This window comes from Hippopotamus amphibius, chromosome 13 (assembly GCF_030028045.1).
Source record: "Hippopotamus amphibius kiboko isolate mHipAmp2 chromosome 13, mHipAmp2.hap2, whole genome shotgun sequence".
Lineage (NCBI taxonomy): Eukaryota > Metazoa > Chordata > Mammalia > Artiodactyla > Hippopotamidae > Hippopotamus > Hippopotamus amphibius.
This window is the reverse complement of record NC_080198.1, coordinates 35929198-35953826: the sequence shown is the minus strand read 5'-3', so window position 1 is coordinate 35953826 and position 24629 is coordinate 35929198. Positions and strand designations below refer to the sequence as shown.

General features: G+C 58.7%; 1 protein-coding gene across 8 annotated transcripts in view; it reads right to left on the bottom strand.

Moving 5' to 3' along the window:
* DUSP7 (dual specificity phosphatase 7) overlaps positions 1-24629 on the bottom strand; it is a 32536-nt gene that overhangs the window by 6397 nt on the left and 1510 nt on the right. Inside the window, exons 1-3 of one of the 8 annotated variants that reach the window (XM_057704501.1) lie at positions 22841-22900; positions 7275-13042; positions 5365-5799 (exon numbers count right to left, since the gene is read on the bottom strand). In XM_057704501.1, coding sequence (XP_057560484.1) covers positions 5365-5799; positions 7275-7791 — 952 coding nt within the window. In that variant the 5' untranslated portion in view covers positions 7792-13042; positions 22841-22900. Of the gene's footprint in view, positions 1-594; positions 2682-5364; positions 5800-7274; positions 13261-22840; positions 22901-24629 lie in introns of those variants that run through there. The other 7 variants (XM_057704499.1, XM_057704503.1, XM_057704504.1 and 4 more) reach the window with 7 other exon arrangements.

Below are 24629 nucleotides of genomic sequence, written 5' to 3'. Positions count from 1 at the left end.
GGTACGGAGGCTCAGGGACGCGGAGGGACCTGTTTGAGGCCACCCAGCTCCTGAGGAGCAAAGCAGGGCCGACCCGCTCACTGACAAGGGTTCACGTCCTACAGGCATCCCAGGGACAGCAGGGGAAGGAGGACGGTTGATAAACGTACACCCTTGTGTCCTGTCCACAAGAGCAGCAAGAGAGAGGGTCAGGGCCCCGGGGCTGCAGGGGGGCAGGTCAGGAGCCTGGAGCGCTGGGGCAGTCTGGTCAATGTCCAAGCGGACAGCCTTGGGTGGTTCTGGGCGAGCAGAGGCTTAATTGTGTGACCTTGGTCCACAGAACCTCTCCAAGCCTCCATCTCCTGTCAACCAGTGGGCCAAAGCCCATGGAAAAAGCCCAGACGCCCCTGCCTACCTGCGCCTGAGGGGTTGGGGAAATGCCCGCACCCCAGCTGCTCCCTTCCCAGCTTTGGGCACCTCTGACCAGTCAAAGCAAGTGCCCAACAGGCCCTGGGCAGGACGAGGCTGCTGCCGCTCGCAGAGCAGGCACTGGGATACTGGCCACGGTGCCCCTCCGCACTGCCCCCACCCCTGGCCCTCATCAGACGCAACTCATTTTAAAGAAAAAATAATATTTATTTGCAATATAAACAAAGTCCCGTTGCTGGTTCGGGAATATATATATATATATATATGTATGTGTGTGTGTATATATGTAGGGTCACAAATTTTCCTTCATAAGATCATAAAGCAAAACTGGCCACCCTCTTGGCATACCGTCATTTATACAAAGCTGACGCATCTTTCTGGGTTTTTCTTTTTAAAGGTAAAAAAGAGAGAGAAAGAGAACCACGTACAGCATGGAAGCTTTTTGTCAATTTCTCGACTGTGGCAAGATTTTAATCTGCTGCCTTAAAGAATCCCTGAAAACCACCCCCGTGAGGTAAGATGCAGTGGGGGCGGAGTTTCCGTGGCCTCGCTCACGTGCTGAGTGCTGGCGTGCTCAGGGACCCCGGCCCGACCGCGCACCCCTCCCTGGGCCCCCATGCAGTCCTGACACCTGGGGGAACTGAGGCTGGAGAAGGAACAAAACTGGAGCAGGATAACGGAATCCGTGGCTTTGTTCTGTGGACACGGGGGCTGGGGTGGGGGGGACGGACAGAGCCTCACACCCCTTTCCTTGTCCATCCTCGCCGACCCCCCCCCCAACCCCTTGCACTGCCCTGGAATTGAAATGGGTGTGAGTTTAATGGAAGGCATGGGCAAGATGGGCACAGGGCAGGCTTCCACGGGTCGAGGGGGCTGGGAGCGGCGGCTGAACCAAAGCAACAACCAGGGTGAGGGAAGAGACTTTGGGAGGCAGGGCAGGGCCCCACCGCCTAAGCTTCCCCAGCCACTGGGCCTGCGCACTCAGCTACAAACAGAGAAAGAGACAGAAGTAGTGGGTACGTATAAAAAGGGCCCGGGGCCCAGGCCCCCCTCAGGGCTGAGCCCAGAGGGTTAATGCTACTGCTTGGCAGTGCCCTATGGCCCCACCTCCAGCAGGACAGCGGCAGGGCCTCCTTCTCCTGCCTGGGGCAGTCTGCAGGGACCACCAGAAGGGCAGCTGGGTGGGCAGAGAATGCAAAGGCCACCTATCCAGCCCACCACTCACGGCAGTCATCACAGGCAAATGCTGGGCCAGGTCAGGCCGGGTCGAGGCGGGAGGTGTGGGCAGGCCTGGGAGTCCAATGCTGGGCGAGGAGCAAGCCACCCCTTTAAGGGCCGCTGCAGAAACGGAGGCTTCACACATGTGCAAAACGCATTTGGTCAAAATCAACATGGGGTTTGTCTTTTCCGTTAAAAACAAAAACCCAAGAATTGCTTTTTGAAATAGGAAGAAAAACAAACTGATAACACTTCTCTCTCTCTCTCTTGCAGGATCAAGAAAGGGATGAAATACTGGTTTATACAATCCACTGTTGCATGTAGCCTGAAAATAACACTTTTCATTAAAAAAAAAAAAAAAAATCAAGAAGAGCTTGGAACACACTTTCTGCTCCAGGGAGCTCGGATTTACCTGCCAAAAATAAAAAGTAAACTCAGGTCCATGGATGTGTCTTTAAAAAAACAGCCAAACTGGCTGGGCCATCAGCAGAAAGGCGTGTCCTGGGACAAGGACGAGGCCCTGCTGGGCTCCCGACGCCGTGTGCCTGAGAGCTGAGGGTCCCTCCGGAAAGTCCTGCCGGGGAGGCCTGGCTATGGGTTGCACCCTCCCCGGGACGGTGAGGGAAGCTCACCTCTGGGCAAAGGTGACATCCGGGTGTCTCAGGCCAGAGGCAGCAGGCATGGGCCCTCCCAGCAGGCCCTGCGGAGGCCCGGGAGGGGCTGGCCCATTGCCCCGTGCCCCCGGCCTCACGTGGACTCGAGAGTGTTGAGCGGGAACAGGTTGTGGTTGGTGGGCGTGGAGAAGTAGAGCTGCTCGCTGGGGGTGTGGTTGTCACACGGGCTGCTCAGCCCCAGCGTCCGCTCGAAGTCCAGCAGCTGCCCCATAAAGTTGAAATTGGGTGAGATGTTGGACTTTTTCCTCTTGACAAAGTCGTAGGCGTCATTGAGCGACAGGTTCATCTTCTGCATCAGGTAGGCCACGGTGACCGTCACCGAGCGGCTGATGCCTGCCAGGCAGTGCACCAGGACGCCGCACTTCTTGGAGCGGGCCTCGTCTGAAACACACAGGCACGGGTCAGGCTGGCACCTCCTCCAGGGAGCCACCCTGGGTGGGGCTGGGACACGGGCATGGTGACTGGCTGGTGCAGCCCAACTCTTGAGGGGCTTGGTGAAATCCCAGGCGGGTGGGACAGCAACGTGGGGTCAAGGTCGAGAGCATGACAGTGGAGACGGCTCTGCCACGCAGTAGCTCCAAGTCACCGGACATTCCCGCACCTCAGTCTTCTCCTCTCTGAGACGGGCCCACTCACTCACAGCGCTCTGAGAAGGACCCGAGCCGAGTGAGGGCTCCACACACACTGCTCCCTGCTGCTCCTGCTGCTCTAACCTGTGCTAGGACATGCTGAGGTGTCACCTGCATCCCCTCAGGTCACCTGCACCATGACTACCAAGCTAATTTCATAAACGAGGAAACAGGCACAGACACAGTGACGAGCACAAGGCCACACAAGGGCTCCTTCTAACTCTTGGCACCGACCCCTGCTAGCCCAGGACCTGGGGCTCGGGGCTGAGCTCGCCCTCCTGGGGCAGCTTCTATGGGCCCCTCCGAGAGCCTCCTCGGACGCAGGCCTCACGGAGGCGCCTCCATTAGGGAACAGTGGGGCGCGCTCAGCTCTGCCCTGGGCCCAGCCAGTCCCCAGGGCTCTAGGCCTGCTCCGGATGGCCTATGTGCCAGGGACATCTCCCACCACCGCCAGCCAAGTTCTGCCACTCTCCCCTCCACCCCCCCAGGATCGCCCCCGCCGTGCGGGGCTCAGGCTCCTCCGCCTGACAACGCAGCAGGAGCTCAAATACTGGTTGAGCCACTGACCGTCTCAGTCCTGTCACCTCTCCTCCCCTAGACCCAAGCGCAGCCGCATCTGTGCCAGGAATACAGGTTAACAAGAGGCAGCCCTGCGGCCCTCAAGGTGCCCGCCCGAGCCCACTCGGAGCCACGCACACTCCTACAGGACGCACGCCTACAAGATGATGCCACAGGTTCACAAATTGTTCCTCATACAGCGCTCACTGCCTCCGGCCTGGCAGGACTTCCCTTCCCCAACCCCCATGAGGGTTCCCAGGGTTAAGCATGCAGTAGGTGCTTCATCCAGACTCGGGGACCAACTGGGGGCAAGACCAGCAGGGGAAGAGACAGGTGTTGCCAAGTCACATGGAACCACGCTGTCTGACCTTGAGATCTGGGGCAGGAGAAAGGGGTGGTGGAGACAAGACTCCAGTGGCGACACATCAAGATACGGGGAAGGCCTGGTCCCCAAAGCCACTCCTGGGTGATCCAAAGTAAAGCCACTTCCGCTGCCTTTATTTCTAGCCCTCTAAGAGGGTGCCTGAGCCTCGTGGGGAGCTGGCGCTCAGTCCTGCCCCACTGAGTCCTATGGGATGCTTGGGCCTCAGCTCCTCCACTTGTCAAACAGGGAATACAGTTCCCTGCACCGCTACACCCTATCCTGCCCCCTCCCCAGATGTAAAGGGGCCTTCAAGAAGGATAAAAGCATCTAGAAACCAGGCTCAGCCCTGGGAAATCCGGGGGCCCCCTGTTCACTCTCCTCCTCACTGGGGAGAGCACGAATGCTGAGACGGCACCCACAGCCCTCTTGGCCGTGTCCTCCGCACAGAGCTGGGACGTTCCAGATAGCCCCCGACACAGCCCCTCCCCCAGGCCTCCGCTTCCTTCCTTCCTCCCAGCCAGGCACCTAGTTTTGGTTCCCAGTAAGCGGATGAGGCGGGGAAGCCTCCCACTTCCTGTTATTAAAGTGAGCCCAGCCCAGCTGACACCAAAACGCCCTCCACTGGACACAGCCGCCAGTGGGAAAAGACTGCCTGGGCCACCCCCTCCCTGCCAGCAGAGGCTGGGCAGAACACTGGCTCACCCGGCTTGGAGAGGCCAGGGTCTACATGAACCCTGATCTTGTGTCCCTCTCCTGAATCCTGGGTGAGAGCCGAGCCCAGGAAAGATGACCTGCTGTCTAACAGCCTCCAGCTGGCCAAGGAGGAAGCAGGATGGGAGGTCAAAGATAAGGAACCCGAGTCAGCCGGGGCTGCGGATGCAGGGGGCTCAGAGGGCGCTAAGCCAGACAGCAGAACACACTGCTCTGGGGAGGCCTTCCTCAGCCTCCCCCCATACTCTGTGGATACCCCCTATATGCCAAACAAGCCGCACAGCCACACAGGAGCATCTGAGGCCCCGCCGAGGCCCTCTGGGTCACCATGTTTCAACAGCTGCCAGTTTTGGGTAGGACTTTGGCTCCAGGCCACCCTTTTAGCCCCCTCAGGTACACAGTAAAGCCCAAAGAGGCACCGTGACAGCCCCATCCTAAAGAGACATGTGTGATGAGGTGAGATGCAGAGCAAGCGAGACCCGTGGGAGGGCTGAGGGCTGGGATGTTTCAGCTTGCTGAGCCTGAAGCAGCACTGCCAGAAAAACCCAAGCTGGACAGCAGAGTCCACGAGGCTCCAACAGCTGCAGGGAGCCTGGGAGTCAGGGGACCGCTCAGGCCCTGAGGGCCTCGATGACTCACAGCGGACCTGGGTACACCCATGGGCACACGTTGGCACATGCAGGGCACACACAGGCCTTGACAAGCCCAGAGGTACCCAGCCAGGCATGGGCGACACCCAGAGTCCTATACACACCTTGACACTCAAGCCCACCTCCTCTGCCTGAAGCACAGCAGCACTTACCGATGAAGCTGATGGCCTCGGGGAAGAACTGGGAGAGGTTCTGGCTCCAGTGGTCAGAGATGGGGATCTGCTTGTAGGTGAACTCGCCCCCGTGCTCGAAAGCGTTGGGCAGGTTGGGCGTGACATTGAGGATATACTTGATGCCGTACTTGCCGAGCACATCCAGGTTGGTGGAGTCCTTGGCGCAGCCGAGGTAGAGGTAGGGCAGGATCTGGACGGGGAAGGCCGGTTGGCTGGATGGCACAGGGCTGCCGTCTGACTCGGTGGCACTGCTGGGCAGCTCTCGGTCCGACTCACCGTCTGAGCAGTCAGAGCTGATGCGTAGGCCCCCCAGGCCCAGGACGGAGGTGGGCGGCGAGCCACTTGGAGAGGACGAGCTGTCCACGTTGGTCTCACAGTGCTCTGAGTACTCTGTCTGGAACTTGTTGAAACCACCTGCGCCCAGGGTGAGACAGGGCCTGGATGAGAGACTGATGATGCCACTGGCCAGTGTCCCCAGGCCAAACAGGCTGCACAAGACTGACAGCAGCCAGGGCTCCCCATGGCAAGCACCATAACACCAACAATGGACAAGGGCAGTGCTCAGTATTTACATGTGTACCTTCTCCTGTTTTCTCCATATCTATCCCATGACCCACTTCACAGATGGGGAAACGGAGGCCCCAGATGATAAAGTAACATGCCTGAGCTCCATGCCCTTACCCATAGGGCTTCAAGGCCCCAGCCATACCACCAGCTTTAGGGCACTTGAGGACAGACTCCAGCTCATTCCTCTTCCACAGGTCCCGTGTACACCTGGCACCCATGGGTGCTCAGTAATTGCTAAGTGGTAAAGGAAAGCAAGTAACCCCATCTCAGGCCAACACCTGTGGGTCTGCAAACCCCTCTTACAGATGAGACTGCCAGGGGCCACAGCTACATCTGGGTCTGCTAGAGGCAGCGAGGGCCTGGGCCCCCTGCCTGGGCATCGGGTGTGTGCTTGCCCCACACGCTCAGCCACAGGGTGGGTGGTGTGAAGGTACTGGCTGGCTCCGTCCCCAGAAGGAGCAACTTCATAAAAGGGGTCCCAGGTCCACCTCTCCAGAAACCCCCTTAGAAGACAAGGTCCTCCCCAGCCTTGGACCCACAGGAGGGGAGACTGCTGGGGGCTTTACAGTGACAAGAAATGGGGAGCGCCTTGCAGCTAAGCATGGGCCTTGCGCCCGAGGGTGCCGCAGGCCTCCCCTCCCCTCCCGCCTGCCCGCCCCACTGCCAGCAAGAGGCCATTTTGGAATGTTAATTGGAAACACCGGCTGCATCCATTCGCCTCCCGGCGCTGCCTCCGCCTTCCACAATCTCTGGGGCGGCAGGCTAAAGACCTGGGGGTCCCAGAAAACCAGAGCTGGGGCAAGGAACACTGCTTACAGTCCTGCCCCAAGCGCCTCCACTCATTCCCAAGTGATGAGACCCACGCGGGAATGCCCGGAGTCCCCCAACCCAAATGATTCCTGTGCCCCGGTGCGGGCGGGGATGGTTATGAAAAGCTCCTGTCCTAACCGAGGCCTTCCAGGGACACGCACTCCAGGCTGGAGAAGCTGAACCTGGGTGCCCAGGAGAGGATCCTCCCTCCTTTGAGGGGCTCAGAGGGAACCTGGGAGCTGCCATGGCCCCAACAACAGCAAAAAAGGAAAGCGCAGGTGGGGAAAAGTTTGTTCGGCCCACTCAGATCCTGCCCAGGAAGGCGTGTTGAGGAGGCCCCCATGCCAGCCTTAAACCCGCACAGCTGGGGCCGGGCGCCCGGGAGGGGAGGATGCGGGCCGGGGGCGACGTGGCGCCGGCCGGGCAAGCTCGGCGCGAGGAGAGAAAACGGCCTCCAGCTGGGGCACCCGGGAGCGCCCCAATCCCAGACAGGGTCTCGGGGCTGCTCTCACCTTGGAGGTAGTAGGCCTGGCAGCCGTCGTCGCGCAGCTTTTGCAGGAGAAGGCCAAGCACCGAAGTGGGAGCGCCGGGCTCTGGCTGCCACTCGGCCGTGGCCTCGTCGTAGAGCAGCACGGTGGCCGCCTTGCAGCGCGTAGCGAAACGCTCCTTGTCGGCGTGGTTGGGGATGATGGAGCGGATGGGCAGGTTGCCCTTGCGCAAGCGGCGCAGCATGAGGCCCGGGATGGCCAGGTTGATGGCCGTCTCGATGTGCGACGACTCGAAGAGCTCGTGCGGCCGGCAGTCAAGCAGCAGCAGGGACGCGCCGCCGCGCGCCTCCAGCTCCTCCTGCAGCCACTCGGCGCTCTTGCAGGGCATGGCCCCCGCGCCCGCCGCCGCGCCTGACCCGGTGCCGGTGCCGGAACCAGACCCCGCAGTGGGCTCCGACCCTGCCCCGGTGCCCCCAGCCGCCGACACCCCCGAGGCCGACATGTGCGCCCGCGCTGGGGGGCCGCGGAGCTGGTTTTTCATCGGGAGCGCGGGTGGCCCGGGGCCGGGGCCGGGCAGCCCTGCCCTGGGACGGCGCCCCGGCCGCGCGGGCCCCAGCCGCGTCTCCGGGCGCCCGCCTCCCGCCGAGCTGCACGCCCGCCGCCCCGGCCTCCCGGCCTCCGTCCCGCCCGGCCCTCCGCGCGCGCCGCGACCTGACAGCCCCAATTAAACGGCGTCTCGGGCGGCCGCGCGCCGAGGCGTCCTCCGGGGGGCGGGGCCGCGGGGCCGGCGCCCGAGCTTAAAGGCACCGAGCCTTCGCCGCCCCTCCGCACGGTGTACGCGGGCGCGCGAGCTGTCCCGTGCGCCCGGAGACCTGCGCCGCGGCCTTCACCCCTCCTCAGCGCTGCCGCGATCTGGCCTTGCCCTGAACTAGCTATGGTTCGCCTGGGGGCCGGGCCAAGACCCTCCCGGGTCCCCTTTCCCTGCGCTCCCAGCTCCTGTGCCCTATTCTGAAGGGTTGCCCTGGGGGCATCCTGCGTGTGGCAGCCCCTCCCTACATTCCCGCAAGCAGAGTTTCCCAGGGGATGGGGCAGAGAGAAGGGACGATCAAGCTGAGTCAAAGTCCCCTCCTCCTGTCAACTCCATTCATTCATTCTCAGCGAGTTCATTCAACAAATGGAAAGTGAACGCCTACTACGCGCCATGCTCTGAGCTTAGGCGGTCACCGTTTCAGGCGACTGCATAGTCCCAATGAGGGCTACAGGCTTGGAGATCTGAGGGTAGTCTAACCCCAGCAGGCCTGAGGGGCAATCAGCACCTAGGCGACTGGCGAAGTAGGACGGCCCAAGGCCGTGCCACACTCCACGAGCAGGGGTGGAGGAATCCTGTAAGGACCAGCCCTGGGAAGAGAGAGCGGGCCCTTTAAGAAAGCTTTACAAGCGGGGTAGTTACAGGCGCCGAGGGAAGCGCCACGTGACTTTTCCACCCAAGCGGGTGCGAGGGAGGGAGGGGGCTCCCCTTTAATCGGCTCTCCACCTCCCACCTCCTTCCCAACGCACCAATCAACTTTCGTGGTAGGCGGGAGTGCGCCACGCAGATGGCCAATCGCGGCGGAAGGAGACGGTGGGGCGGGGGAGGAAGGCGGGGCCCGTCGAGAGTTCCACCCAGCGCGGGAAGTGGGCGGGGTCTCAGCGATTGCTGTGTATCGGCTCGCTGGCTGGCTAGGCGGAGGAGGTGAATGGATCCGCAAGGTAGCGCAGGAACAAAGCGGCTCGCCTGGGGCGGCGCGCCTGCGCAGGGCCTGCCACGCTTTCCCTACGGAGTCAGGGTTGTCTCCGCCGGGAGGGAGCTCGCGGATGATCCTGCGGTCCGTCTGGTCAGTTCCCTGCCAGGCGGAGTCTTCCCACCTCCTTGGGATTTACCCCCTCAAGTCTGCTCGAGGCTGGTCGGCTCCCCGCCACCTTGCCTTTACACCCAGCTGGAGGGAGTTACAGTCAGAGATGAAGGGCGGTGGTGCTTGAGATTTGCCGAAGGGAGTGCTTCTGGAACCCGCAGGATTTGAGCTTTCCGCTGACCAGAGGGCACGAAGAGGGGCGGCCCTGGGGCAGTCCCCTCTACCCACCTCCCCCCATCCCCTTTTGTCCATTGCGAAGGATAGTCTAAGGGTTTCATCCCAGCTGCAGGGCTGTGTCGCAAAGAAGCAGGGATCTCTCCCACAGTCACACTCCCAGCAAGAGGACAGCACTGCAGTCACAGGTGGCCTTATCACCGAGAATAGATGTCCAGAGAGATGACAGGAGAATCGGGCCTCTGGCCTCCTGCGCAGGCTTGTCTTAGGGTTGCTGGGCAGAGCCTACTTCCCTGGGGACCTAGGATGCATGGAAGTCTCAGGGCTTTAGGGGCCCAGATGCGGATTCTGCCCTGCCACCTGCTGACGTGTTGTATCTGGTTCTCACCTCTCTGGGCCTCAGTTTTCCCCACGTGGGAGCTTGCTGGTCTGGACAGTGCCCAACCAGCCCATCACAAGTCTGTCAGGCTGGGAGGGTGCTTCTCTGAAGCCAGATACCTTGACCAGCAGTCCAGGTGCTGGTTGTCTGGGATGGAGACAGCTCTCAAAAGAGAGGCCTGAGCAGACCCACATGGGAGGAGATCTGCTGGCCAGTGAGTCACTCCTCGGCAGTCCTGTTGGGGGGGGCCTGTTGGAGCTTTGACTACAGCAGTGCCTCATGAGGAAATGGCCACTGTTCTCACTAATGGGGGCACAACTGAGAGGGGACCCTCCACTGTGCCCCCACAGGGTCCATCCCCTGTGCACGAGGAAGCCTCTCCTGGAAGAGGGAAAGCGGCCCGCTACCCCTCACATTAGCTAATGATGGCTGCCTAGTCTCCCTCCCCCTCCGGACTCCTCTAGGGGGGACAGCCACCCTAGAGGAGAGACCTGTGAGGACGTGTGGAATTGGGAAGACTCCCGGGGGGGTGAGGGGCATCCTCCTGCAGGGATATAAAAAGAGGCAGGGTTTGACTGAGTACAGGAGAAGGGAGAGCATCTGGGGAGGAGGGTGACAGTGGAAGCAAAGGGGTAGAAGAGAACCTGGCGATGTGAGATGCTGGAATGGTCCTGGGCCCCCATCACCCTGCCTGGAGGAGCGCCCCAAAGCCTTGGTTCCTGAGTGGAAGCCCTGCCTCCATTCTTGAACAGCTAGACACAATGCAGAAAGTGGAGCCCAGCAGGGCTGCCCTTGAGTGTTGGGGGAGGGGGCGGTGGCCAGAACCCTCTGACATACATGCTCAGAGCATAACAGGCACTTGCCTATGGTCAGACAGCAAGAGGCCTGAGCTGCCCTGCCCAGGGCCTTGCTCTGCAACTGTGAGAGCCTCCCTCAAGGATACTGGTAGAGGGGACCTGGTACCTTGGGTGAGACCTTGGGATCAAAGACATTCCTCTTCTTCAGGAATGTGGCCTTTCCTGCCCTTCAAGGTTCAGACCCTCCCTCACCTGCAGCCCCTGGGAGAGGTGCCCCACTCACTAGGGTCTCCCTGAGGAGCAGGGTGGGGGCCCCAGAACAGGTGTGGATCCCTGAGGGTGAGCGGGTCTCAGGAGGGGAGCTGCGGGTGGGGTGTATTTGAACTCCTCTGTGGGCTGTACCCCTCTCCCACATCCCTCCAGGCCTTTGCACGTGCTCTTCCCTCAGCCTGGACGTTTTTTGCCCTCATCCTTTGCCTGCCTTCTAGAATATCCCAGCTCAGGTGTCACTCTCAGGGAGGCTTCCTCTGATCCTCCAGGCTAGATCAGCCCCTCTGCTCTGTGATCCCAGGACCCCTGCCCCCCATCTTTGCTCTGGACTCTATCACAGTCATGGTTACACCCCCACGAGACTTTCTCTCTTTGGATGTCTAATAGCATGTCTGCCCCTCCTCAAGGCCATTCCTCCTCCTGCTGTCTCTGCCTCATCCCTTGTCCCCCAGTCGCCAGGCCTGAACCCATGAGGCATGTTTGGAGCTACCTCCCCTGTCTGCAGGTATCCATCCCCAGAACCACACAGCAAAGGGGCATTCCCAGCCTGGCAAGGCTTAGCTGTGATGGTGGGATGTTTGATGTGAACTGAACAGATATGAACTGGTGTGTACCCTGCCCCCCTAAACACACATGTCCACATGGCATGGTGACCCAGGAGCTGTGTCACCAAGAATAATTTAAGCATCTTGGAAGCAGACTTTCCTTTTCCCACCAGTGCCCCTGGATTTCTTAGAGATGGGCCACCACGTTTTGAATGGCATATGCTGGAGGGGCAGGAGGGGAGGAGGGTCAGTTTCTTGCCCTCCTATCCTAAGGAGGCTACCACAAATTTGGGGTGAGCTCCTGCTTGCTTCCAGGAGGGCACCTTTCCAATCAAGGTCTATTTCCCACTATGAGAGCTGAGCAGGGGTGGGGCAGGGGGTGGGCAGGGGGTGGGCACTCCAGTCCATGATGCCTGCTGCTGGTGACAGAGCCAGTCTCTGCCCAGGGCAGCTGCGCCAGGCTGGGGGAGATGTGCCATCAGAGCCCTGCCTGAGACCCAGACTAGGGGTCACCCTGCTTGCCTCTGAACCTTGGGACAGCTTCTCCCGCATCCCTTGGTGAGGTGGCTGGCTAGGTTGCGATCAGAACAAGTAGCGTCTAAGCCAGGCCAGGAGTGGACTGTGAAAGGCCTGGCAACTCTCCTGCCCTGGACAGAACTCCTGGCTGTACACATCCATGTGTGTGCATGCACACACACACACACACACACATAAGGACACACAATACAGGCCCAAACACACACAGATCTACCTGCACATGCATATATGCTCACAGGCACATACGTGTGTGTGTAGAAATACACAAATACAGACCTATGCACAAGTGCAGAAATGTACAGTACACATGTGCACACACACTCACTGTGATATGCACACACAAACAGACCCAGTACGTCTGGGCACCTGCCACTCTTGTTGGCGGGGTGCCCACAGACAGATACCCCAGAGGGGTTGTTACAGGCTGGTGGAATCCATGTTCTCCCACAGTCCTCCGGTCACCTGGGCTCACTCTTCCCTATTGGTTGTTCCTGGGATCTCCATGGTGACTAGTTCTGGATGGAACAGAAGTCCATCCCTGCCTGCCTCCCGGCGGGGGCGCTGCCAGGCCCTGGGTGATGGCAGTGTGGCACAGGGAGGCTGTTGCCTGGGACAGCTCTACTGCTGGGAGCCAGCCTATCCATCCTCCCCCTGCCCTGCCATGCCCAGGTGTTGGGGCAGAGCGGGTAGGAGGTCAGGGCCCCGGGGAGCAGGTGGGAGAGAGGGCCACACCCAGGAAAATCAGAGAACAAGACCTGGCAGGATGGAAGCCACGGCCTAGAAGATCTGGGAATTCCCCAAGGCCACCTGGAGAAGGCGGAGGGGAAGAGTGAAGAGACTCCCCTCCCATTCGGGCTCATTTTCTGAGCACCTGCCCTGGGCATGGGAGTGTGCAGGACAGTGAACTGGGACCTCAGAGGGGGACTAGACAGATGTAATTTTTCCCTCTCCTAGCTCCCCACCCAGCAGTGACTTCAGGCCTTTGGCCAACCTCCCCAGGTGGATTCCCTGGGGCTACTCACTTGAGAGGTGCCTTTCCCAGCCACACACCAGCCCACTGGGGCCAGCCTGAGTGTGGAAGACTTACCACATGGCCATGCTTTGTCCCTGGCAGGCATTACTAGTCAATCAGAGCACTTGCTGAACCTTCCTCTGGCCTCAAAACCCTTCTGAGCAGGCAGGACCAGTTGATTAACTGCTGGTAGACAAGAGAGATAAAACCTCTTTGCTGAGGTCTCAGTTCACAGCCAGACCAACTATGCTTCTCTGTCCCCACCCCCAGCTCACTTCACTCTGACCTCCTGCCGCAGACACAGCACCCCTGCCTCCCCACACTTCCTCATTCCACGCACCCCACCTCTGAAATTCTCTCCAGCTTCTGAGGGGCCATGGCCTCAGGAAGCCTGCCCCGCTTAACCTCAGCAGAGTCTGCTCCTGCTCCGAATGCTCCCCTGCAGGGCCCAGCACTTTCCACTCTCTACCCATTGGACTTCCCCTCTGTGACTTCCCCTCTGTGAGCCTCCTTCACCACTGGAGTCCCCCACAAGGCCACCCAGAGTCCTGGGGCCCAGCCAGGCCTTTCTCATGACCCCACCTGCCCTCTGTTCCAGGCTCTCTTGGACATGGGGTTCCCCTCAGAGTAGGGGGGTTTGCTGGGCTGGTCAGCCTGGGCAAGTGAACATTTCAAGCCCTTCTCAGGGCTGGCTGACTTGGGACTGATGTCAAGCAGGCTGGGTCCCAGCACAAAGGCCCTTCCCCATCGCCCTCATGCCAGTGCAGTGTTCACCAACACAGCACTGCCCCAGAGTCCTCAGTGAGGTGAGCAGAGCAGGGTTTGTCTGTCCATTCTCCAGATGAGAAAACTGAGCCCTAGGAAGGGAAATATCTTGCCCAAGGGCCTGGCTCCAAGCCCAGCCAGTTACTCACTTATCCATGGGGCCTGGGGTGAGTCACGGTGGGCCACGTGATAGGAAGGAAACAGATAAACACAAACAAGTAGGAAGGATGGTCTGGCAGGAGGGTGGCTGTGCCTGCCTGGGCTTCCCACACACAGGCCCCTGTGATCTTACTGATCAGGAGCCCACCTGATGGTTTCAAGTCTTGTTTCCTTCTGGTCCCATGTCCAGACTTTGCACCAGCCCTGGGAGGGTTGTCAACTCATTTGACAGGTGAGGAAACTAAGGCCCGTGGTTACAACCCCAGCTGTGGCCAGACTAAGAACCCAGAGCTCCTTGCCCCCAGCCCAGGGGTTTCCAGCTGGCTCTTACTGTGGCTCCAGGCTCTATAGGGAGACCCTTGCTCTGCCAGCTCTTTCCCATCCCTGGGATGGCAGGGGCCAACACTGGCAGGGTGGGGGACAGCCTGGGGGCATGGGCGAGCCACTTGCCCCATAAGGAGAGGGGGCTGTATCCTGCACGTAGCATGTGTGCTATCAAATGCTCTTTCTACTCGCATGGCTAATCCTTCCCAGACCCAGAATCTGTCACTGTCGCTACACAGTCCACAGTCCAGGCCCTCCTATCTCTCCCCTGGACCATCTCACTAGCCTATTTCCCAGCCCCCTGCTCCATCCTCACAGTCCATTCCCCACCCAGCAGCCAGAGGGATCTTTTGAGAATCAGACCTGGTCCTCCCCTCCTCTGGAGCCTCACATCCATATTCAGGGCACAGGCCAGCATGGCCCTCAGTGATCTGGCATGGTCCCTCTCCCCACCTCCTCGCCTCCCCTCAGGGCCCAGGAGTCTCTGGTTGCCCTGCACTCTTTCTCCCTCGCTCCCCCAGCCCAGGGCCCTATATCGTCCTGCCTGCTCTCTCTTTAGGGTCTTTGTACTCACAAGTCCGCCTGCTGGAGCCCTCCTGTCCTGGCTCTCTCCTTTGACTATATGCTCATCCTTCCCCCCAAACCCGCTCATCCTCCAAAGCCAGAATGGTCACCAGGAAGTGGCTGAGTCAGAACTGGGATCCAGACTTCCTTCTGGACTCTGTGCTGTCAGCCATGAGCACATGGTCCTATGATTTAAAATGCCTCTGCCACTTCTCTGCCACAAACCTCTCACTTCCATTCCCCACTAGGGCCTCAGCCTGTCCTGCATGACCTGCCCAGAGTCAGAAGCCTTCTTACCATAAAGGGATGGCTCCCCGCTCCCACCGTGCCTCACAGGGCCTCATCCCTGTCCTTGGGCTGTAGGCCTCAGTTTCCGTTTCAGAGAGAGAGCTCCACCATCCAGCCCTGGTGCAGCTCATCCTTCCTCTGCAGATTGAGCCCAAACTCCCACCTCCTGGTGGAGCCAGGGGTCCCTCAGGTCCCAAGCCTGGGTTCCGGTCCTGCACACCTCCACTCGCAAGCCTGGAAGAAGGGTTGGGCTGTGCGGGGGAAGCACATCTGCCGACACTGAGGTCATCCCTAGAGGGCCAGGAGAAACAGCTCAACAGCCCCAAGAAACCAGGCAGCTGGCTCTGATTTCCTTGGAGCTTGGATGAAGGCAGAGGAGAGAGGAAAAGGACTCAGGTAAGCCTGGGTGGGCTTGTTCCCTGCCTCAAAGTCATGGGTGAAGGCAAGCCCTTTCCTCTTGCATGCCCTCCCCAGAGTCTTTGCCCTGGGCTGATCCCCCTTCTGTTTTATGATACTCTAGGGCTTGTGGGAAGCACCTCATGTGTCCACCTGGGGCTCCGAGGGATGGAAGACAGGGCTTTAGGGGAGCAGGGGTCCTTAGCTGCTGGCCTCTGGCCACTATATCACTCTTGGCCTCGTGCTTGAAGCTTCTGACCCTTCTGAAGCCACCTCTGCCAGGAGCCCCTGCGGTTTGAGCAGGGGTGTGGGGCAGGAGGGTGCCTTAGGCAGGGATTCTCAGGCAGAGGAAAGGCAAGGAGCAATGATGGAGTCCGGGGTGGTGCCCTGGTCCGCCTTTGGCAAACCAGCTATGGTTTTCCGATTAGGAGAGCCAGCAGTGGCAGACTTCTGACAGTAAAGCCAATCTAACCTCTGAGGCTGGGAGAGTGCAGGAGGCTGGGAATTCCCAGGGCACCTGGCAGGCGGATATACCAGGGGCCTGGGCTGGGTCCGCTTCAGGTGGGCCAAGAGGTGGTGCCTGGTATGTCTCTCTGTAGCTGCCAGGCCTAATTGCCTCATTAGCATTTGCCTACTGCCAGCCTGGGCCTGTCTGGTCCCCTCCCCAATCAGTCCACACGGCCCTGTTTTTCAGGAATTCCTCCCATAAGGCATTGATGGTGACAGGAATGGTGATCATGTGACCATGAGGCTGGGGAAACAGCCTGCGAGCCAACTGGCCTGGCCCTGACACGAGGTGGCTGTGTTGAGGCCTCAGCGCCCAGCGCCATCCCACATGGGCTCAGCTGCCTAGCAGCCACCTGGAACTGGATGTGCCGTGTTCCCAGGTAGGCAGGCATGAGTGACAGCACTAGGAAACAGTCTGGGAAACTCCCCTTCTTGGTGTGGCCTGCCCCGGCCCTATTCCTGCCCCAGGGGCACATGCCCCCAAACCTGGGATACTCCCTCCCTGCAAAGACTAGGGACCCTGCAAGAGAGGAGGGGCCAGTGAACTCACAGGGCTCCTAGTGGGGCCCTCTGAGCTGGTTACAGGGAGGCCTAGGGGTCAGCTCTGCTTAAGGCCCCCTGCCCACTTCCCTGCCCCTCGCCATGGCTTATGCACTCTCCCAGTAGAAGCCAGCACCGTCCTGATCCCCACTGCCAGATGGCACGGCCCTCTGGCCTGAGCCATAGCGGTGGCTCTGAGACTGGGGCTGGTGCGCTTGAGGCATTGAGAGGGCAGTTTGGCGAGAGCTGGAGCCCTCTGTCAAAACCTCCCCAGAACCACCAGGCCGGGCCCAAGAACTCAGGCTTGGGAGTGGCTGGATTCCCCAGGCCGTGAGCACTACTGGGACACGGAGCTCCCACGGAGGAGGGAGCTGGAACCCCCAGAACTGGGCTGCTGCTGTGCACTTGGGTGCCCCAGCCTCTCCATCGATAAAGTGGGGCAATACCTTCTGCCTACCCTAACTCCCAGAGGCGCGGGGCAGCCAGGCAGGTTCTGCATCAGAACGGTCAGGGGGAAGGGCCTCTTTGTCCTGAGGCGCCGGACATAGTCTCCCAACCACCCCCATGCACTGCAGGAGTGCCTTGACCTGACACCTGTACCAGGCAAGGTCAAGTGCTTACCCCCTGCCAGACCCTGTGCTGGACAAAGAGGGACAACCCAATGTGGCCCTCAGACAACCAGCGTGTGAGTCTGCCATGTGTGCTGGGACAGGGCATGGGTGAGGTGGGAGGGCTGGAGACTGGGGAGCCTGCCCGAGAGACTTGGCTGCGATCCTGACTCCACCACCAGCCTCTCCTCTCCAGGCCTGTTTCCTTCTCTACAGAATGGGGTACCATACACCATGCGGGACTGCTGTGAAACAGGAGGAAACGTGCCATGTGAAGGGTCCAGCCCAGGGCTGAGCACATGACCCCCGGCTCAGCCCTCTCGTGCCTGGATAGTGGCGACAGGGCCCCGGGGGCAGACAGTGGCCCCCGAGGGAAGGGCTCCTGGAATGGAGGTCTGGGAAGGGGGCTTTTAAGCAGCTGTGCCAGGCAGTGTGGGCAGAACGGACTCTGAGCAGAGAGGCTGGCTCCAACACGAAGGGGAACAGGGACAGAGGAGACAGCGACTCTTCTGAACCTGGAGCCCGTGGCTGCCCCGTCCTGAGGCTGGTGTGGATGCGCCCAACAAACATCCCATGGGGCAAGACCCTGCCCACCAGCCTCATGCCTCTGTCTCTGTGCCCATGCCTGCCCACCCACCTCCCATGAGAAAGGGCACGGAGGTAACTGGAGTCACCAGGGCCCTGGCACAGCTCACATCTGGTCCCACATCCAAGTCTCAGCCACACCAGCCCCCTGCTGCCTCCTGCTGCCCCTTCCTTAGCTGTCACCACCATTCAATTCCCACCCTTTGCTCAGACCCAGCAGACAACTGCCCCTGCCCTGACCCTCAGGGAGGCTTTCCAACAGGGGCATGGACCCATGCCTCCTGCCTCCTTAGGGCTCTTCCTATAGAATTGTCCAAAGTGGGATTCTAAGAATGCTAGGCCCACCAGGTACACCTTGATAAAAAGGGTCATATTGTCAAATGCCTGGGAAACACTGCATAGCATAGGAGTGTGTTAAACGCTCTGAAGAGTCCTGCAGGGATATAGCTGGTTTTTGTTCATCTGGCATTTCCCAAACTCTGGTGACCACAGCATCAGTTTTTTGCATAACCTCCACTCCCAGCCCATGGGACTGTGCCCTTAGCCTGTCCTTCAGGAGAGAAAATGGCCTTATTTTGCCCAGTGGCTGCTCATACTACGTTTTCTTCCCTGGACATCCCTTTTCATTTTCAGATGAGAAGCTGACGGTCATCAAGTAACTGCTCAGAACCCCACACCCTCCCTCTGGTCTGCTCTAGGTGCCCTGAGGTCTGCTTTTCACCAGCAGGTTGGGCTGCTGCAGTGGGACCGGAAGTCATCCCGGCCTGGCTCCTGAGGAGGGTAGAAAGATTAAATGGGAACTGGGGAGAGATGAGCCACACGCCTGGCCATGCTTCCCCCAACCAGCACCAGCCAGCTCTTGGCCATGACCAGCTCCTATGGTCTCTAGCTCAAGGCTACACAGGGCCAGACAGGGGCCAGACTGGGAGACTGCTCTTCTCAGCATGGGGGCTGTGGACAGGGCCCCATCCCCAGGCCAGAGTTGGGTTACGAGCCCTGAGGGTCTCCTAATGAGTTCCACATGCGAGTGAGGGCCTCTGAGAGGAAATGGGAAGGGGCTGGGGAGGGGGAGAGGGGCCTGAGAGGGGATAGGAAACATGTGTTTGGAGGAGGAAGAAGACAGGGGGAGGGAGGAAGGGAGGGAGGGAGGAGGGAAGACTGTCCCCAGAAGTCCTGGTGCCCACCCCCCGCAAGGTGGCTGCCAGGCTCCCAGCCCCAGCAGGAGGCCCCCAGGCCAGCAGTCTGTGAGGGAAGCAGTAGGAAAGACCCCTTAGAGGGCCCACTCCTCTCCTTCAGACAGAAAAATCCCTAAATCCCTGGCCCTGCTTGACTGGGGTTCTGAGCCCTTAGGGCAAGATAGAACCAAGTGGGTGGGAGGGCCCACGGGGGCATGAGGAAGCCCCTCCACAGCCAGCCACCTGGCCAGCAGCAAGATGCTCATTTAGATCCAGCCCAGCTGCCCCTGCCCCGCCACAGAGCCCTAGTGCAGCGAGGCCACTGACCTGTCAGCCCTGACCTCCACCTTTGCTCCTCGCAGCTAGCAGGTGGGCAGGGAGGCCTGGCATGTGGGTTGGCTACTCCACCCTCCCTCACTGTCCACTGGGAGCTGTGTCTGGGCATTCAGATTGGCCTGCTGGCTGGAAGCCTCATTAGGAAAAGGCTGCCTAGGAGCCATGCTGGCATGTGGAGTGGGGGTTCCAGTGAGAGACCCATGGCAGTAAGGGAGCAGACTGAGGGCCTCGTGGGGTACAATGTGTCTCCCTCCCAGGAGCACTGATTGAGCCCCAGGTTTCCAGCCAGCCGACCAAGGCTCAGCCTGGAGTAGGCCTTGTAGCCAGCTGGCTGGCCTGTAGGATTCTTCCTTTTTTTTAAGGGGCAACCATTTTATTATACCACATGATTTTGTGGGTCAGGAATTAAGGCAGGATACGGCTGGGTAATTTTCCACCTCCATGTGCGATTCAATGAGGTTACTTGGCGGTATTCAGCTTGTGATGCGCTGGTCTGGAGGTTCCAAGAAGGCTTCGCTCACTAGTCATGGCCTGTAGGATTCTGATGCTGGGGGCCTAGCCCTTTAGCCCCCACCTCCAGCCACCTTCCCAGGGCATGGATCGGAGCCCTTGCAGGGACAAAGCCTGTTCTGAGAACTTTGTGTGAATTGTCAGAGCAAATTTTTCCAGCAGCCTTATGAGGCTACTACTACTCTTACCCCATGTTGTGGATGAGGAGGTCAAGGCACAGAAAAGTGAAGTCAGCATTCCTGGCAATTGGAACAGTAGGTGCAAAGGCACTGGGGCTGGAATGTTCCTGGTGTGTTCAAGGAACAATAAGGAGGCTGGTACGGCTGGAGGGGCATGAAAGGAGGCTGGAGGGTGGCAGGAGACAGAGGTGGGGTGGAACGGGCAGGATTGAGTAAGGCCTCGTGGCTGTGGTGAGCATTGTGGCCTATACTTGAAGGAGGCTGGGGAACTTCTGGAAGGGGTTGAGCAGGGATGGCATGAGCTGTCTTACAAGTTTTCTTTTCATTATTTATTATTTTTTAATCTTACTGCTTAGTTGACTCTGGCTGCTATATTGAAGAGATGGAGCGGGCCAAGGGCAGAAGCACACCAGGCAGGAAAGACGCAGGCAACACCTCAGCAGGTCCTAGCTCCCTGGGGAGCTAGCTCTGGGATGGCCTGAGTGGTGGGCAAATTGGAAGGGCTCTCACCTGACCTGCCCCAGCCTAAGCCCCCTTCCCTCACCAGAGCGGCCTTCAGAGCTGAGGTTCCCCCAAACCAGAGGCAGTTATCCCAACAGGAGACTTTGGGAAGAAATACAGATGGCCAATAGGTACATGAAAAGATGCTCAATATCACTGATTGCTAGAGAAATGCAAATCAAAACTACAAGGTATATCACCTCATACCAGTCAGAATGGCCATCATCAAAAATTCTACAAACAATAAATGCTGGAGAGGGCATAGAGAAAAGGGAACCCTCCTACACTGTTGGTGGTAACGTAAGTTGGTGCGGCCACTGTGGAAAATAGTACGGAGGTTCCTCAGGAAACTAAAAATAGAATTACCATATGATCCAGCAATCCCACTCCTGGGCATATATCCAGGCAAAACTATAATTCAAAAAGATACATATACCCCTATGTTCATAGCAGTGCTACTCACAATAGCCAAGACATGGAAACAACCTAAATGTCCATCAACAGATGAATGGAGAAAGACGATGTGGCACATATATACAATGGAATATCACTCAACCATAAAAAAGAACAAAATAATGCCATTTGCAGCAACATGGACACAAGTAGAGATTATCACACTAAATGCAGTGTCAGACAAAGACAAATACCATATGATATTACTTATATGTGGAATCTAAAATATGACACAAATGAACCTATTTATGAAACAGAAACAGGATCACAGACGTAGAGAAGACTTGTGGGTGCCAAGGAGTAGGGGATTAGGGGAGGGATGGAGTGGGAGGTTGGGGTTAGCAGATGAAAGGTTTTATATATAGAATGATAAACAAAGTCTTACTGTACAGCACAGAGAACGATATTCAATATCCTATGATAAACCATAATGCAAAAGAATATTAAAAAAAAGAATATGTATATGTATAACTGAATCACTTTGCTGTACAGCATAAACTAACAACATTGTAAATCAACTATACTTCAATAAAAAAATTATTAAAACTGGAAAAAAAGGAGACTTTGGGACATGTCTCAAAAATCATGGGCATCCTTGTGGAACCTCACAAATGGCCCTATTCCCAAGCACACCTCAATATGAGGGGAACTGGACCCAACCCCAGAACCAGGGCAACCCTGGGAGCAAAGGTCAATTTCACAGTTACAGCCAAGAAGTCCCACAGCAGCAGCCCAGATGCGGGCCAGCCCAGGCCTCTGCAACAGAAAGCACCTTCTGTTTCCAGTTAGCAGGCACATATGAGCGGCTGCCTGGAGGGTCTGGGAAGACTAATTACATTGCTTCTCCTGCTCCAAGTTCCAGAGGCTTCTGGGGGAGCCAATCCAGGAGCAGCTGTGATGGAGAACGATTCTGGGGGCTGAGCTGAGGGTGGGGGTGGGGGGTGTGCTGACCCTGGGGCACGAGGGCATTTCCTTGGGCGGCTCTGGCTGGGGTCAGTTTGAGGGGCTCAGTTCAGAGATGGGGTGGGGCACCATAGGAGCTTCTGGGGGAGCTGGATGGTTCCTGAGAGGCCTGCCAGGTCAAGGCAAGGCCCTGGCTTGAGCGTAGCCAGGGGAGGGCAGGGGCAGGGCAAGGGTCTGGAATAGTGGCCACTGAGCAGAGCATCTGCAGGACACCTGTGCCCTTGGCCAGGCCTGAGATCAGGAGAACAACATGGACTGGGTGAACATGGGCCCAGGTGCTCAGGGATGGCCATGGTTCCGAAGTCAGTCTCCATTCCTAAGCTAAGTTCAGGTGCCCAGCTGAGGAAGGATGGAGATGGCCAGGGGAAGATGTCAGTGTGCGTGACTGAGGGACACTGCTGACATGGGCCCAGCTCCTGCAGGCCAAGCCTCTGCCCACTGAGCACCCACGAGAGATACCGAAGTCCCACTTTCAGGAACAGGCACTTGTGCCGGAAGGAGCAGCTAAGGAGTGAGAAAGGGAAACTGCAGGAAGACGTGACTTCCTCTCCTGCCCAGGTTCCTTCTCCAGCAGTGCTCAGATGTCTCATGACTGGGGTGGGGTGGGGGTGGGGGGTGGACAGGGCTCCTGCCACAAGCAGCAGCCCAGGCAGAAGGGGCTCGAGATGGCCTCACCTGAAGTGAAACCACTCCCCGGCCTTGCTCTATAAATAGGCTCTTGGGAGAGTGTTTCCACACAGCAGCTCCCAGCCGGAGGAGGGGCTGGCACAGAAAGCTTCCTAATGGCTTTGCCCCAGGCTGTCTGGCCTGGCTCCAGTCTCATCTTAAGCATGGCTGTGAGGGCCCCACATTCTGGGCCTCTAAAGACTTCCCTAGATTGGCTGGTAAAGCAAGCCCAGGGCGCTAGGGTGGTCAGCTGGGGTGGGCTGGCGCCTACCCAGCAACAGGACAAGGCCCTGGGTCAGGGCGGTGATGCTCACAGGACACGAGCGAGGGCCGCCAGCCTGCCACTGCTGGCTTGGCAAGGTGGTTCCCTCCTTGGCAGGCTGAGGCGGGGGGGGGTGGGGTGGAGTGGGGGTGCTTGGAGAAAACCCCGGGGCTGATTTCTGTCCCCCTTAAATGGCCACATACCCATTAAAGCGGGAGCCATCAGGGTCCCATCTGGAGCAGATCCTTTAGGAAGACGAGGTTAAGGACAGGGAGCCGGGGCAGCGTGACTCACCACGCTCGTGCTTGCTCAGCGGGCCGGGTTTCCGGGATTCCCGGCAATCACAAACACCCGCCCCCCAGCCCGGCCGCCCTAGTGGCAGCCTGGCCTCGGCCTCAGCGACAGCCAGACAGCCGAAGAGGTGGCCTTGGAGGGCTCGCCTCCTCAGGTGGGGCAGGGCTGTCTACCAGCCCAACTCCCTCCTCACCAATGGGGATGCCCATGGCAGGGGCCACGGGGTCAAGAGACTAACTCTGGCCACCTAGAACTTCAGAGCCAGAAGGACTCCAGGACCATCAGACCCCGTCCCCATGGACACACAGGCCAAGTTCCAGGGAAGGGGTCTGACCCACCAGAAACCTCCCTCCAGTCACACACTGACCACACTCTTGCTCTGAGCACCTCGTGTGCCCAGTGAGACGGGCACTAGCTCACAAATGGTCTCCACAAGGTTACTAAACTCACTCAAGGTCATGGAGCTAGCAGGGGGCAGAGCCGGGATTTGGACTCAGGCAGTGCTCCTGACTCCCAGAGCGACCCCGTCTCCCCTGCTCTGCCCTCCTGCCAGCCTGCTCTAACGTAGCACACCACCATGGAGATCACGGGACAGGGGGACCAGGATGCTGCTGGGTGGGAGGATGGCAGTTTCCAGGACAGGCTGGCTCGTGCCACTCAGGTCTCTGGAGGGACACCGGCAGGCCTGCAGGGACCCATCAGCACTTAGCCTGTCAGGTGCTCCTGAGAGTGGTGACTCAGGAATGAAGGGTGGCAGGCTTGCCATGGGAAGGCTGGACTCAGCTGCTTCTTTCTGGCTTGGTTGTCCAGCCCACCTGACCTGCCTCCCTCAGCTTCTCTGGCCGAAAGTACAGATTCACCCCTGGAACCCTGAGAATCTGGCAAAGGGTAGTAGATGGGGGATTGCAATTTAAATCACAGACACCTGTTCTTTCATCTCACATGTTAGGAAAGTTAGGGCATGAAGGGATGGGGGTGGGGGTGGGGAACTGCCGCTGAGATGTACTTCCTAACAAGAAACCCACTAAACTAAACACAGCCTCCTTGCCAAAAATTAAAATTAAATTAAATTAAATTAAATTAAATTAAATTAAATTTAAAAATCTGCAATTTGGTTTTCTGGGAGCTCAGTTACCAAAATCCAAAATTAGGAGAGATGATGGCTAAGCTGAGGTATTTACATCTCCAGAGGGCTGCTTTGGAGCTGGGCAGCACGAGGGGGGGATCGGTAAGAGCCCCAGCCACAGAGGAGCTGTTGGGGAGGGCTAGCAGGGAGGGGAGTGTCATCTGGGGAGAACCACAAGAAAGGCCCTGTCATGTGGCCCCCAACCGGGCCAAGCCACCTCAAGCCCCCCTCCAGGCCCCACACTCCTCCTCTGCTTGTAAGAGCCCCCAGAGCCAGTCCTGCCACCAGCCCAGTGTTGCCAAGCTGAGGGTCCTGCAGCACCTCCACGGGGGTGAGGGTTGTCACTGAGGCTAGACAGATAGTCCCCAGAGTGTCAGAGAGCCTGAGGGTTTTCTGTCCCCCTCCCACTAGAAGCAACCTGACCCCTAGATTCTCAGGGCAGTGAGGTCCTGGGTCAGGCCCCACATGAGCAAGAAAAGGAACTCTTTGGGGGAAGAACATGGCCAAACGCAAGCCTGAGCCCCCCCCACGGCTCTGCCTTGGCGTGGTCATACACACTGACCCCCAGGCTT